This window comes from Saccostrea cucullata, unplaced genomic scaffold (genome assembly GCF_032062105.1).
Source record: "Saccostrea cucullata isolate Sc308-1 unplaced genomic scaffold, CSIRO_AGI_Scuc_v1 ctg285, whole genome shotgun sequence".
In the NCBI taxonomy this organism is placed as follows: domain Eukaryota; kingdom Metazoa; phylum Mollusca; class Bivalvia; order Ostreida; family Ostreidae; genus Saccostrea; species Saccostrea cuccullata.
In genome coordinates, this window is record NW_026930592.1 from 262,765 (window position 1) to 277,718 (window position 14,954).

Here is a 14,954-nt window from a genome sequence, read left to right on the forward strand (position 1 = left end):
GAACTAACGCGGACCTCCAAAACATTTGAGGTGGTATCAAGTGCCATGGAGAGTGAGCATCCCCTGCCGACCGGTCATACCCGCCGTGTGCTCCTTGTCATGATCGGAAAATAACGGAAAAATCCGTCGTCAATTCAGTATATAAATAATGGACTATACTACAATCTAGTATATGGAAAACGTCAGTCAGCATTCGATTCAATGATAAACTGTATTTGCTGACAAGGTTATTGTATCGACCATAGAACTTACGAAATGATGATTTTAAATAAGACTGCTGATATTCGTGTTTCATCAACTTTTTTGTCAATAATTTTAGAAATTGTTCATACGTAGAGCATGCTTTTTCGTATCGAATTAACTGAGATATACAAACTCCGTATGCAGGTGATGAAGGTAAATTGCTGCATAAGTAAGGGAAGTTGACGATAGAAAAGTTTAAAGTCATCACGTTTATCATCGAGCTTGGTTGTATTATTACCATTAACGTCTTTTTCAAGTGATCTGAGATACAAGCATTCAGATATATCAATGCATAGATCTAAACATGCACATTCAACTTTTGATTAACAATTCTGTTGTGTTGGGTAATGAACATGAAGAGGATGCAAATATTTCCAAAATTATGAAAAATATTAAGCAGAATAAACGCCTGTTTGGTCCAGATCATGAAATGTCATAAGCTCTATAGCTTTTATTTTCCAGTGTGCATTAATCCTGACTTCCAAATTCTTACTTGACTGGTGATACCTTAAGAAAACATTTGCATCCAGGTGAAAGTTGACACGAACCGCAAAATGTGCCATCCCATTGTTTAAGTTTAATAAAGTGATTACAACGCCTTAATACTAGATCTCATGGATTCAACGATACCCTAATGGAGTTTTATGAAGAGACTTACTTTTATAATTGACGACTGACTTTTACAATTTAAACATTGACAAACTCCAGTCACTAAAATGTAAAAGTCAGCTGTCAAATGTAAAAGTAAATCTCTTCATAAAACTCCAATATCCAGTATTATATGTGATTTTACGGATAATACCCAATTTTGGAAAATCCTTCCCGTTTCAGAGGTGGATCCAGCCATTTTTTTCCAGGGTTGTACTGTATACTCTATATTCTTTCATATAAAAGGAAATAGTGAGTGGAAGAAACTTAATGTGTGAGAATCTATCTATTTAATACATAAGTTAGACGTACAAATACATGTATTTTAATTTATTCTCGGAAAATGTTTTTTCTCTCTCTTTCTCTCTCTCTCTCCACTTGACAAAAAATAAAGGGGGCTTCCAAACCCGGAACATACCCTCCTTTGGATCCACCAATGAACCGCTTACAAGCATTCACCCATCTTTGACACTTTTTCAATATCTCTCCAAGGTTTGGGAAACCTAATAAATTTAACTCCTTGCATATATTTTTTGTGGGCATACTATGAGTCACTATTGCAGATTCCATGGCAACAGTGTTTTAATGCATCCTTTTTTTGCACAGATTAGCCATAATATTACTTAACTAATTTACACCACAAAGTAAGATTCAAGCCACTGTTTTGGTCATATAAACATAGAAACATGTGGGTCAGTTTTTCCCATCTAAATAGTTTGCAAAATCTTCTGAAATATGTGATAAGGAATTCTAAAAATAGATGCAGCAGAGATTCTGTACCTGTGCTATAAACAGATAAGACGCAGCTCTCTGCTGAGTCAGTGAGTGAACATTTAAAATATGTCAGTTTCAATTAAACAATGATGCAGATTTCTTTTACCTTGGTAATGTAGGGTATTAATGTGATAGGACCTTCGCAAACTAATTTAAAAGCCCTCAGGCGAGGTCAGATAATTATAGGTTCATGAGGAAAAAAAAAGAATTATGTATTGTTTTTGGAAAATATTGTGACCGAATTAGATGAATTGCATCAAAATCAGATGCAGAGAACTGCACTCGGTGATCTGTTTTGGTTTCCCCGACAATTTAAATTCTGTGTCAGCGAGAGTTTTTATCAGCCAATGAGCGTGTCAGCAGCAGACTCTATACATCACTGATCACCTGTCTGTATACAGCGCATATCTGATATCAGACAGGCAGGCCAGTTTATCAAAATTTAGCCTGGTTCCCTGTCCCTGTTTTGCTTCGTGTACTCCTGCCTTGGAAAGTATGAGCCTGGGGACCAGGCTAATCAAAGTTAACGTGATTTGCCGCTAGATGGCGATCGCAAATTCCCTTCCGCCTCAGATGAGCGGTACCAATAGAGCGGAGGCTAAGCCTCCGTCTAAAAAGGTTTTGTTACTGCTATCTCGTTCAAATCTTAAATTTTATATTTCCCTTGGTGTAATCTTTCTCTAATTTAAAAGCCAAAGAAAGAAGACTTAAATCAATACACCATCCTTCTCTCCGTACACAATGTAAGTATCAGTTCCTGTATCCTGCATTTTAGATAATAAAATCTGTCTTTTTCAAAATAAGTTAATTTACTTATTATTGATTATTATTTTCATAGCATTGTCCTAAAATTCGTAAACTACCATGATATTCTTTTTTATACAGTCCATGCAGTACAGGGAAGCATTATAAAGCACTACCCGTTGCACGCCAAATTCACAAAAATAAGATAAACATAATTTAACACTTGATATACTTGAATTAACGATTGTTTACGAACTGTGAACCATTTGTTTACTATAGTTTTCATCTGTAAAACTATATTTAACGGCTGTAATGTGTAATTTAGGAATACTGAACTAAGTTTACCTGGCTGTACATGTAAATAAACATTAACAATATATTTTGCTGATAATTACAGATTCTGATTTGGTAACTATAATCTTAATTCATTTACCATAGTTAAGGTTAAATTAATTGTTAATCATGATTTTGCAAATCATTAAACTATATATTTATCAGATAAACTATGATTTATAGTCGCTCATTATAGATTTCGGTCGTAAGCTACAATTAATTAACTATCAATAATACATGTATCCTTATTTATGAAGAAGTATTCCACTATCACCTGCTAACATGTGTTGATTTGATATTCATGGACAGACACGGAGTACGATCAGTATTTAAATGGGGTCATGCTACTGACAAGTAAAATGATGTTACAGGGACTTCAACATTTGTAATAACAAACAATAATTTTCCTGTATTTTTCTTTTTATTTCCAACTATAGATGATCGAATACTTACTTTTAATGTCAGCAAGAAATATACATGTATATATTTACATTTCCAATGTCTTTGTCCGAGATAAAATTACCAAATGTAAATGTACTTTATTTCTCCATCAATGTATTGGCGCGGTTCCAAAAAAAAAAATCAAAGTACTGAAAGTACTGATAGACGGAGGCTTGGAATAAACATGATTTGTTGTCTCTTTGGGAATTTTTTATTCATATTCTGACCCCAACATTTGCCTAAAGGTAGTTGGCCATATCTTTTGAACATTAGATACCAGGACATTTATACTTCATATTTGTATTTTTGTGGAAAGACCTTTCATTAGATATTAACAAGCTTGACCTTTTGACCTTGACCTACGAGATTCCATACTTATGAAAAAACTTTAACCTTGGCCATAGGTTTTGAATGGTAAGGGATAAATAGTGCTTTTTATACGTACATATGTAATCCTTGTAAGAAGACCCAGAACTTTGACCTTTTGACCTTGGAGTTTGACCTACTTTTATAAAGCAAATCTTGACCATAACTTGAAAAGGTTTTGGGTTTGTGCTTTCATACTTTATATATTTAATCCTTATGACAAGACCTTTCATTTTATAGCAAGACATTTGACTTTGGAGTTTTGCCTACTTTAAAAAAATATCATTTTTCATAACTTTTGAAGGGTTAGGGCTTCATACTTCACATATGTATTCTTTGTGGGAAGACCTTTCATAGCATACCAACAATCATGACCTTTTGACCTTTACCCTTAGCCTACTTTCATATTTCACAATTGTATTTCTAGTAAGAATACCATACTTTTGGTACCAATATATTAAATTTGCATCTTCGCTATATTGCCACACGGGGGGCCAGAGTGTTTCACAAATACATCTTCTTCATTTATTTATCGTGGTCTAATGTTTAATTATGTAATTTACTGAATTCCCATTTTTCATCAAAAGGACAAACCACTATAATTGCAATAAACTATATTAATTTGAATTCTTTAGTGACTCATGGTAAGAGCTTCCTGAAATGTGAGAAAACCAAAAGTACTTTAGTATATCTAACTCTTCAGGACTAAAAGGAGCTGAGATACAAGCATTAGATATATCAATGCATAGATCTAAACATGCACATTCAACTTTTGATTAACAATTCTGTTGTGTTGGGTAATGAACATGAAGAGGATGCAAATATTTCCAAAATTATGAAAAATATTAAGCAGAATAAACGCCTGTTTGGTTCATGAAATGTCATAAGCTCTATAGCTTTTATTTTCCAGTGTGCATTAATCCTGACTTCCAAATTCTTACTTGACTGGTGATACCTTAAGAAAACATTTGCATCCAGGTGAAAGTTGACACGAACCGCAAAATGTGCCATCCCATTGTTTAAGTTTAATAAAGTGATTACAACGCCTTAATACTAGATCTCATGGATTCAACGATACCCTAATGGAGTTTTATGAAGAGACTTACTTTTATAATTGACTGACTTTTACAATTTAAACATTGACAAACTCCAGTCACTAAAATGTAAAAGTCAGCTGTCAAATGTAAAAGTAAGTCTCTTCATAAAACTCCAATATCCAGTATTATATGTGATTTTACGGATAATACCCAATTTCGTGGAAAATCCTTCCCGTTTCAGAGGTGGATCCAGCCATTTTTGAAAGGGGAGTTCCAGGGTTGTACTGTATACTCTATATTCTTTCATATAAAAGGAATAGTGAGTGGAAGAAACTTAATGTGTGAGAATCTATCTATTTAATACATAAGTTAGACGTACAAATACATGTATTTTAATTTATTCTCGGAAAATGTTTTTTCTCTCTCTTTCTCTCTCTCTCTCCACTTGACAAAAAATAAAGGGGGCTTCCAAACCCGGAACATACCCTCCTTTGGATCCACCAATGAACCGCTTACAAGCATTCCCTAACAAAAAAATACTATAGTTAACTATAGTTAACTATAGTTAACTATAGTTTACTATAGTTAACTATAGTAAATCAAAGTGTCAAAGTTTTCGTCAAAGTTTTTCAAAGTGTCAAAGTTTTCACCAAAGTTTTTCAAAGTGTCAAAGTTTTCGCCAAAGTTTTTCAAAGTGTCAAAGTTTTTGCCAAAGTTTTTCAAAGTGTCAAAGTTTTCGCCAAAGTTTTTCAAAGTGTCAGAGTTTTCGTCAAAGTTTTTCAAAGTGTCAAAGTTTTCGCCAAAGTTTTTCAAAGTGTCAAAGTTTTCGCCAAAGTTTTTCAAAGTGTCAAAGTTTTCGCCAAAGTTTTTCAAAGTGTAAAAAGTTTTCGTCAAAGTTTTTCAAAGTGTCAAAGTTTTCGCCAAAGTTTTTCAAAGTGTCAAAGTTTTTGCCAAAGTTTTTCAAAGTGTCAAAGTTTTTGCCAAAGCTTTTCAAAGTGTCAAAGTTTTAGATAAAGTTTTTCAAAGTATCAAACTTTTCGATAAAGTTTTACAAAGTATCAAAAACTTCGATTATGTTTTTCAAAGTGACAAAGTTTTCGATAAAGTTTTTTAAAGTGTCAAAGTTTTCAATAAACTTTTTCAAAGTTTTAAAGCATCCAAGTTTTCGATAAAGTTTTTTGAAGTATCCAACTTTTCGATAAAGTTTTTTCGAAGTATCCAAATTTTCGATAAAGTTTTTCAAAATATCAAAGTTTTCGATAAAGTTTTTTAAAGTGTCAAAGTTTTCAATAAAGTTTTTCAAAGTGTAAAAGTTTTCGTCAAAGTTTTTCAAAGTGTCATAGTTTTCGTCAAAGTTTTTCAAAGTGTCAAAGTTTTCGCCAAAGTTTTTCAAAGTGTCAAAGTTTTCGCCAAAGTTTTTCAAAGTGTCAAAGTTTTCGCCAAAGTTTTTCAAAGTATCAAAGTTTTCGCCAAAGTTTTACAAAGTGTCAACGCAGCACAGTTAAGGTTACAAAAAGGAGGCGGAGCCTAATTTGTACGGGAAAACTTGACTATGACATCATACACAATATACGTCATACAACATTTCTTTAAAATACCACAAAATGAGTTTATCTGCTAATTTAACCAGTAAGAAATCATCAAACTACATAAAAACTTACCACAGCGTGTTGTTTTGTCGTTAGTTAAATCCCGCATAACAAGTTATAAACAAGTCACTGATCGCAATACCCTTGTCAATATGACGTCATTTCTTACAACGTGACGTAGTTTGTATGAAGTGAGAGACAGATTAAGTAATATTTTCTCAACAAAATATGCATTCTCTAATTAAATAAAATATTATTTACAGATATTCTATGGGGCAATAACTTGAATTTAACGTCTTCTTCACTATTTTATTAATATATTTTCTGTACATTACGTATTTAATTGACACTGCCGTATATTTGTATGCAAGTACATCGGAGGGTAATGTGATCGATTAGTGCAAGGGCATACACTCTATGGATCAAAGTAAGCTTTTATATTTCAACTATAGAACTATTCAGGTATCTGAAAAGTGCTGCGATCCTGATGAAATCTTAAAAACAATTTAATTATATCAATATTTCATGCCGCTGACCAGCAAAAAATATAGCATTCGGTCATACAAGTATAATTTTAACAATAAGATTGCAGAATTTAGACAGGATCGCAGCACTTTTTAGAAACTATAATGCGTGTTGAAAATATTTATATACTAAACTTGGAAATTTATCTTGGTTATGCCCTTGCACTAGTGACATTTATATGTAACATCAATACTTCAAGTCAATGTGCTAAAATCGCGTGACTGCCGCATCACGTGACTAGTCTAAATATAAAATACAATCGTCCTCGATATGTAGTTATTAATTATAATTACAATTATTTGATATAAATAATGTACTAAAAATAATCGCCATCCCGATTACGAATACATTTTTAAATACAAAATTTAGTTGATATTTCCATTGCGCACCTTAACTGTGCTGCGAAAGTTTTCGCCAAAGTTTTCGCCAAAGTTTTTCAAAGTGTCAAAGTTTTCGCCAAAGTTTTTCAAAGTGTCAAAGTTTTCGCCAAAGTTTTTCAAAGTGTCAAAGTTTTCGTCAAAGTTTTTCAAAGTGTCAAAGTTATCACTATAGTAAATCAAAGTTTTCAAAGTGTCAAAGTTATTACTATAGTTAACTATAGTAAACTATAGTTAACTATAGTTAACTATAGTATTTTTTTGTTAGGGTTCACCCATCTTTGACACTTTTTCAATATCTCTCCAAGGTTTGGGAAACCTAATAAATTTAACTCCTTGCATATAATTTTCACTATTGCAGATTCCATGGCAACAGTGTTTTAATGCATCCTTTTTTTGCACAGATTAGCCATAATATTACTTCTAATTTACACCACAAAGTAAGATTCAAGCCACTGTTTTGGTCATATAAACATAGAAACAAGTTTTTCCCATCTAAATAGTTTGCAAAATCTTCTGAAATATGTGATAAGGAATTCTAAAAATAGATGCAGCAGAGATTCTGTACCTGTGCTATAAACAGATAATACGCAGCTCTCTGCTGAGTCAGTGAGTGAACATTTAAAATATGTCAGTTTCAATTAAACAATATGCAGATTTCTTTTATGATACCTTCGCAAACTAATTTAAAAGCCCTCAGGCGAGGTCAGATAATTATAGGTTCATGAGGAAAAAAAAAGAATTATGTATTGTTTTTGGAAAATATTGTGACCGAATTAGATGAATTGCATCAAAATCAGATGCAGAGAAAATCTGTTTTGGTTTCCCCGACAATTTAAATTCTGTGTCAGCGAGAGTTTTTATCAGCCAAAGCGTGTCAGCAGCAGAATACATCACTGATCACCTGTCTGTATACAGCGCATATCTGATATATCAGACAGGCAGGCCAGTTTATCAAAATTTAGCCTGGTTCCCTGTCCCTGTTTTGCTTCGTGTACTCCTGCCTTGGAAAGTATGAGCCTGGGGGCCAGGCTAATCAAAGTTAACGTGATTTGCCGCTAGATGGCGATCGCAAATTCCCTTCCGCCTCAGATGAGCGGTACCAATAGAGCGGAGGCTAAGCCTCCGTCTAAAAACACGTGCAGGGCGGGTCAAACAGATAGACAGAAACAGGGCTTGGAGCACGTGGCATTGGCGTCGGAAGCAAATTGAAAGTGGGGGGGGGGGCTAAGTTTAAAAAAAAAATATACCTTCAAAAAAACCTGACAAGCAAAAAATAAAAAAGAGAAAAAAAATTTATATACACCGGGTTGAAATCCGACTTTTTGAAAAATGATGGCGGCGTTAGCAAAGGCGACGCACTGGATTATGATCAAGTGTTTTGATCCTGAATTTCAGTCCTACAGAAATGTACAAGTCATAAATGTATGTTAGAAAAGGAAATGTTTTCCTGGTCCTTAGTATTTAGAATGACTGAAATGACTTGTCTTTGTATGTAAATAACGGAAACTAAAAAAAAAGACAGGCATAAGAATTGGGCAAGAGTACCACAGTGCAACTCCATTAGAGAAGACAGACGAAAAGAACTTTGAAATACAGAGATTTCAAATTATCATCATTTCATACTTGCATATATATGCATATACTTTGTTAACATATTTTAATGTTTGATCATATCATAGTAATTAAGATATTTTATATTAATAATCATAATCGTTTTGTTTAATTAAGGAATTTGATTATGGTAAATGGAATACTGAGTATTTTCTCCAAAAATTGAACCGTTGACATTTGTCTTTTTTGACGTTGCAGATTGCTCCGGGTGTTAGAGAACGATTTCACTTCAAATCTGATTACTCGAATTGCTTTCATGTAAACATGATAAAACTTCGTAATTTATCTGCCAAGAACACGCTTTATCCACACAGAAAATTTCATAAAGATACATTAGTTTCTTTAAAAGATATAAGATCAGTCTAGGAAATTTTGGAACAACCCTCATATATACTCAGTAAATAAATTGCAGGTAGGAAAATGAATTTAATACAGTATGCTAATCAGTGTTTTCAGTAGAATACATATCATATAATGATCTGCATTTATTTAACTTAACTCGAACTTAACTGGATGACTCTTACATATTTCAAAGCATATAAAGACCCAAAGAATTAATGGACCCTTTTTTTAAAAACACCATTACGTGAAGTCATATTTTAAAATAGGCAATAGGGATTTCTTTAAAATCCAAACCGAAAGTGATGGTTACTGAAATGTATCAGAATAAGAAGAACCCTTAATTGATATAATAGAGAATGCCAGAGGGACAGGGAAATGGCTTCGGCCGCGATTTTGTCATGTTTGTGGTGGCGGTGACCATCGTGGTGGTTCCTTACTGGTACGATAGACGTCTACAGAGGGTGGACGAGAAGATGCAGATGGTTCTCACACAGTCGGAGAAAACAAACCAGATGACGCTCCAGCTCGTGAAGGCTGAGTGTGATAATAGATATCAAAGACTTAAAACATTCTATGAGGACTACATCAAGCGTCTAAATGAAGATCAGACCAATCGGGTTCATAGAATGGAAAACTCATACGAGGATCTGATTTACCACCTCGAGGAAGCTTATAAAACCAAAGTATCCCGGAAAGGCGAAAAGATTGACGGTAAGGTAGAACTACTTTCACTAATCTAATTTTTTGGACAGAAGTTTTTTAAAGCATTGGTATGATTTTTTTTTTTTGCAAAATAATGCACTTGACAATTTCTATATATGTAAAAGTAACCTACAAAGATTGAATAGTGTTCTACTTTAACAGTTTCCGACAGCTCAGGAAATAAGTCTTGTCCAGATGGATGGGTGTCCTTTGGTCCTTCTTGCTACGTAGTGATCCATACAGTAGCAACCATGCCAGCAGCGATGGTCAGTCAAAGGCCATTTTTAAAGATGTTTGGCGCTTTTTGAATTGAAATTACCCCTCTTACATTTTTTTTAGATATGCGTAACAGATTTTATTGATCTTAAAAATATCCAGTGATTGAACTTTCAGTTTCGAAATAGCATGATATATTTGAAAAGTACTATTATACGACACTGAAAACTAACCAACTCTGACCCAAAAGTTTTATTATGCATATTTTTTACACTTGTGACATGACCTTTCTAAGGACCTATAATTTACATGCGTATTTGGGTGTATACCTCCCAACCAATCAGATGATTTTTAGAAAGTTGATTTGTATCCAATTTTAAGCATTCTCAACTGAAATGCCGAGTGAGATGGATGTGCATTATCATTTTAAAATATGCATAAATTAATTTGTTTTCCCAAAATTTTATTTAGATTTGATTGCGCAAGCTCTTGCTAAGTTTAACTACGATTTAATGCAAAACATTTTGATATATAAGAATCATGTGGGAATATTTTTGAAACAAAAATGCTTCGGGAGATCGTAGATTCTGAGAGAAATGTCCGACAATGTCCTATACCGGTCGTCATATACAAAATTGAAATAAGCAGATGAAAGGAAAAAAAGGGGGGGGGGGTATTTTACCTTCACGTTTTCATTAAAATGTAGAGTAACCAAACTGCCCCCAAAAGTTTTTTTGCTTTCTTAAATTTTTTTTTTCTAAACTTGTATACATACGGTTTTTAATTCATCAACAAGTTTTTTAAATGACACATAATTTATAAATCTATACGACGAAAACTCCCTCCTCCGATACTTATGTTGTAAAATTTTATTTTTAAGAACCTCTGATATGGCATACTGGTATGTCTGTATACGAATACAAGCTAAAAATAAACCGTACTGTATCGTTGATAGCAGACCATTTGTCATTTGCATAAGAAACGCCTACCTTTAATTTGAAAAGATTCATGTACATATTTTTTACAGTTATATTGCGCCCTGGTATTTTTCTGAAGCAAAATTTATACATTTATACGAAAACTGATACATAAAAACTGATACATAAGAACTGATACATAGAGACCATTTGTCGTGGCCTTTAATTTGAAAAGAACTTGAAATAAAAGTCATCATAGATTTTTAAGATCTGTTTCATATTTGGATATTTTGCTAAAGACCGTTAATGTATCCTGAAAACTAAACTACGATAAACGTGATGACTAACTTTCAACTTCCCTTACTCAAATACATCTGTATCTTAAAATATACTAGTACACCTATAACTAGGAATCATGACTCTCAGTTAGTCCATGCTCTACGTACTAATTGCTGAAACAAGACAAGCTATATATTGATAAACAAAAGTAAATGAAACAAGAATATCAACAGTGTCGTTTAAAGTAATCATTTTGTAAGATTTAGTCGATACGATGACAATGTCAACAAAAACTATCTATCAAAATGAAATGCTGACTGACGTTTATCATACTAATTGTTAGGCCATTATTTTCAAACTGAATTGTCTACGATTTTTTTTTTTCCGTTTTCCTGATCTTAACAAGGAGCAGACTGAGTGGTATAGGCAGACAGATATAAAAGATATAAGACTGATTAAAAACTGTTTTGTCCGCCAGGCGACTATTTTTATTCACATAAATGAAAGAATGATTAAAACTTTAAGAAATTTGCAATCAGCTGTATTGTTGCATGATTTTGTTAGTATTGGTCAATGATTTCTCTCTGTTTATACCTCTTTTAGTTGCCTTTTTCATTTAAATTACCAATACTGATTTCCATCATCGTTAAAAATATCATTCTTTAGACATAGTTATTAAGCTCGTGCATTTGGATCGAAAATTACTGTGTCATTACAAAAGTGTGAAAGAGCTAAATCTGTATTGTCTTTGCAACAGATGCCAATGGGAAAGACAAAATCTGAATTAGATTCTTAGGTTTTAGTTTAGTAATGTATTTACAAGTTTTGCAGTTTAAGAATACCGTGAATAGATATCGTCTTTCTCCGAGTTTGAACCAAGTTAAGTATTTATGAACTGATCTGATGAGATTCATCGTTCCTCTACAACCACCATCACTTGCTACAGAACTATGAACAAATTCTGTTAATTACAATGATGATTCCCAGGAAAATCAAAAACTTGTCTCTGTGTAACGAGCCATTTTCAATGGTCAAGGAAAACACACATGACTTTGTATAGAAGTTGAACCACATTTCAAAGTCCCCCCTACATATTTTCATTTCATCTTGAATGCAGTTAAAAATTCGAATGAGTTTTTAAAATAAATTAAAGATAAAGTACTAGTAAGTAAAATTTTATTATGTATACCGCTAGTATACTAGTTAGTGAACAAGAAATGGGCACAAATTAAAATACTTTAGTATCAACTTTTGCATTTTAAAGCCTACAAGAATGTTTTATAAAATATAGATTCTAATACACGCATATCGTTACCTGTATATTATACGTAATAGACACCTTTCTACAAAATTTTTATTTGATATATGTTGCAATAATATGGGTCTTGTTGGTTTGGTTGCAGCATCAATGTTATGATCTGAATGCAAAGTTGGCGGAAATCGAGACTGAGAAAGAAAGAAACTTCATAGTTCAACACATGAAAGACCTAAAATCGCCAGGTAGTAGATTTATATAGAAAAAAATACCAAACAAATATTTCTGGAACCTTCTGGAACGTAAAAGGTAGAGAAAACACAATTTAAAAACGCAGTAAGTCACGTAATCAGTTACTTGCAAAACCACTTGCGTGAATATCTACTGAAATAAGAGTACTCTCGAAAGGTCGGGGCTTCTGTAAAGAGAATAATGAACAAATCTTCCTTTTAGATCACAAGTTGATATTGTATCTTAAAGAATTAAACACGGTCTTGTACACAAAGAGAGTTAATTATAAAAAAAAGCCTTTTTTGTGAAAGTACATGTACACGACCCACGTAAGAGGGTAATGTAATTTTTTTTTTACAGCCATGATTGCAATTACGGTTAATTTCATCAAAAATCAAAGACCCCTTTAAATTATTACTTATATTTATATTTTAATAAATGGATTACGATACTTAATTTAATACAGTTGTAATTTTGTCCTTATGTGCATCACCTGCATAGAAGAGATTATTTCAAATTGACCTTAAAACTGGTTCTAAAAACTTGTTTATTGTACATGCAACCTGATTTCATAGGAAATAAAAAACATTGCCTTATTGAAGAAAGGATATACTTATACTCAATATAACGCAATAATATCAACAAAGTACAAGTAGCAATGCTTTCGCAGAATGTATGTGGATTGGAGGGTCTGACGCTATCATAGAGGGTCAGTGGTATTGGATGACGTCACAGATGACGTTTACGTTCGCTGATTGGGTGGAAGGGGAGCCAAACAATGACAGGGGAGGGGAGGATTGCGTTCACATCAATCCCAACTCTGATTACCACTGGAACGACGCCAAATGCACCATAGCCTACAAGTTTATATGTGAGAAAGAGGTAAATATTTCATTAAATATACAAGATAACCATTGTTTGCGAATGATGGCATTTACACTGACCAGAAAAAGGTCAGCATTAGGTAAAATATCCAATTTTTCTCATTCTTATTGGGTTTTATCTTTTTTCATTGTCATTGGTCATTTGCAAAATAATTTTGTTAAAAAATAATCTGATTGTACTCACAAGTACTCTGAAGTTGATGTTTAAAAGTTGCTCAAGTTTCTGAATGATAATATCTATGTGATTCCAACAATCTATTAGAATTCCCATGGGTACCCATTGCGCCCCGTTATGTTAATAGCGGACCTATTTTTGTATTCATATTAAGCAGAATTTGATCAAAATCTTTTACGTGAAAAGAAGAAAATGCTTGCATATTCATATTGACGACGTATTTTCAATTAACAATAGTTATTTCCATTCTTATACTCGATATATCCCAGTGAGCTTGAGATAAAAGATACCACAGAGACTGAAACATCTGTTTTATATCTGGATATTTTACTAGAAAAATGTGTTAATGGTTATCTAACAACAAAGCTTTATGATAAACATGATGACTTCAACTTTTCAATCGTCAACTTTCCGTACTTATGCAGCAATATATACTTTTGTTACCTGCATACGAAGTTTAAATCTCTCAGTTGATATGATATCGAAGAGCAAATTCTACGTATGGACAATTTCTACTATGAAGTAAGTTATTGCAAAACAAGTTGATGAAGCAAGAATATCAGCAGTCTTGTTTAAAGCATCATTTCATAAGTTCTATGGTCGATACCATGGCCTTTTCAGCAAATACAAATTATCAATAAGTCAAATACTGATTGACTTTCTTCACACTGATTCTTAGGCCTTTATTTACACACTGAGCTGTCGAAGGATTTTTCCAACTTTTCCCCAAACATGACAAGGAACACACGTCGGTTGTGCCAGATTGACACTGGATGCTCACTCCTCCATGGTACCTGATACAACCTCTGTTGTTTTGGAGATCCGTGTTTACTCCGATCCTATTCGAAATGTTAAATGGACTTTTGGGCTTGAATAATATTCGTTATCTCCACATATTTCATTCAATAAACGGACATATTCCTAGTACTTTATCTCAAAGTACTACAACGTTCGAAAGAAAATTAAAGCTATTATTATTTTAATCGATGATAATGATAATGATTATGAGACAATTTATTGTTTGACCTATATGTCTTTTCTTTTGCAGAAAGATGTAAAGAAGAGAATCATTTTTTAACGAAGTCGACATGAGATTTTTACCTTGGTCTTTCATTTTTCTACAAAGAATTAAAAAGTGATGTAACACTTTTAATTTTGATGACCTCATTAGAAGGATTAAATACAACTGAATAATCTTTTATATTAAGCAAAGGTTTTTACCTTACAATTTCTGTCTGTTTTCAATAAACAAATTCAATCCA

At 32.9% G+C, this 14,954-nt stretch overlaps 1 protein-coding gene across 1 annotated transcript; it reads left to right on the forward strand.

Annotated features, from left to right (window-relative positions):
• The first annotated feature begins 9,338 nt into the window (after window positions 1-9,338).
• LOC134229190 (ladderlectin-like) lies at window positions 9,339-14,954 on the forward strand. Its single transcript, XM_062710894.1, has 5 exons — window positions 9,339-9,744; window positions 9,898-10,001; window positions 12,551-12,647; window positions 13,304-13,515; window positions 14,741-14,954. The coding sequence occupies exons 1-5, from the start codon at window positions 9,390-9,392 to the stop codon at window positions 14,768-14,770; spliced, it is 798 nt and encodes a 265-aa protein (XP_062566878.1). The 5' UTR covers window positions 9,339-9,389; the 3' UTR covers window positions 14,771-14,954.

What these genes read in the sequence shown, in the direction of transcription:
- LOC134229190 (XM_062710894.1), top strand. Translation starts at nt 9,390, where the DNA reads ATGCCAGAGGGACAGGGAAATGGCTTCGGCCGCGATTTTGTCATGTTT. An exon ending in GAAAGACCTAAAATCGCCAG is followed by an intron (nt 12,648 to 13,303) that starts GTAGTAGATTTA and finishes ATGCTTTCGCAG; the next exon opens with AATGTATGTGGATTGGAGGG. An exon ending in AGTTTATATGTGAGAAAGAG is followed by an intron (nt 13,516 to 14,740) that starts GTAAATATTTCA and finishes TTTCTTTTGCAG; the next exon opens with AAAGATGTAAAGAAGAGAAT.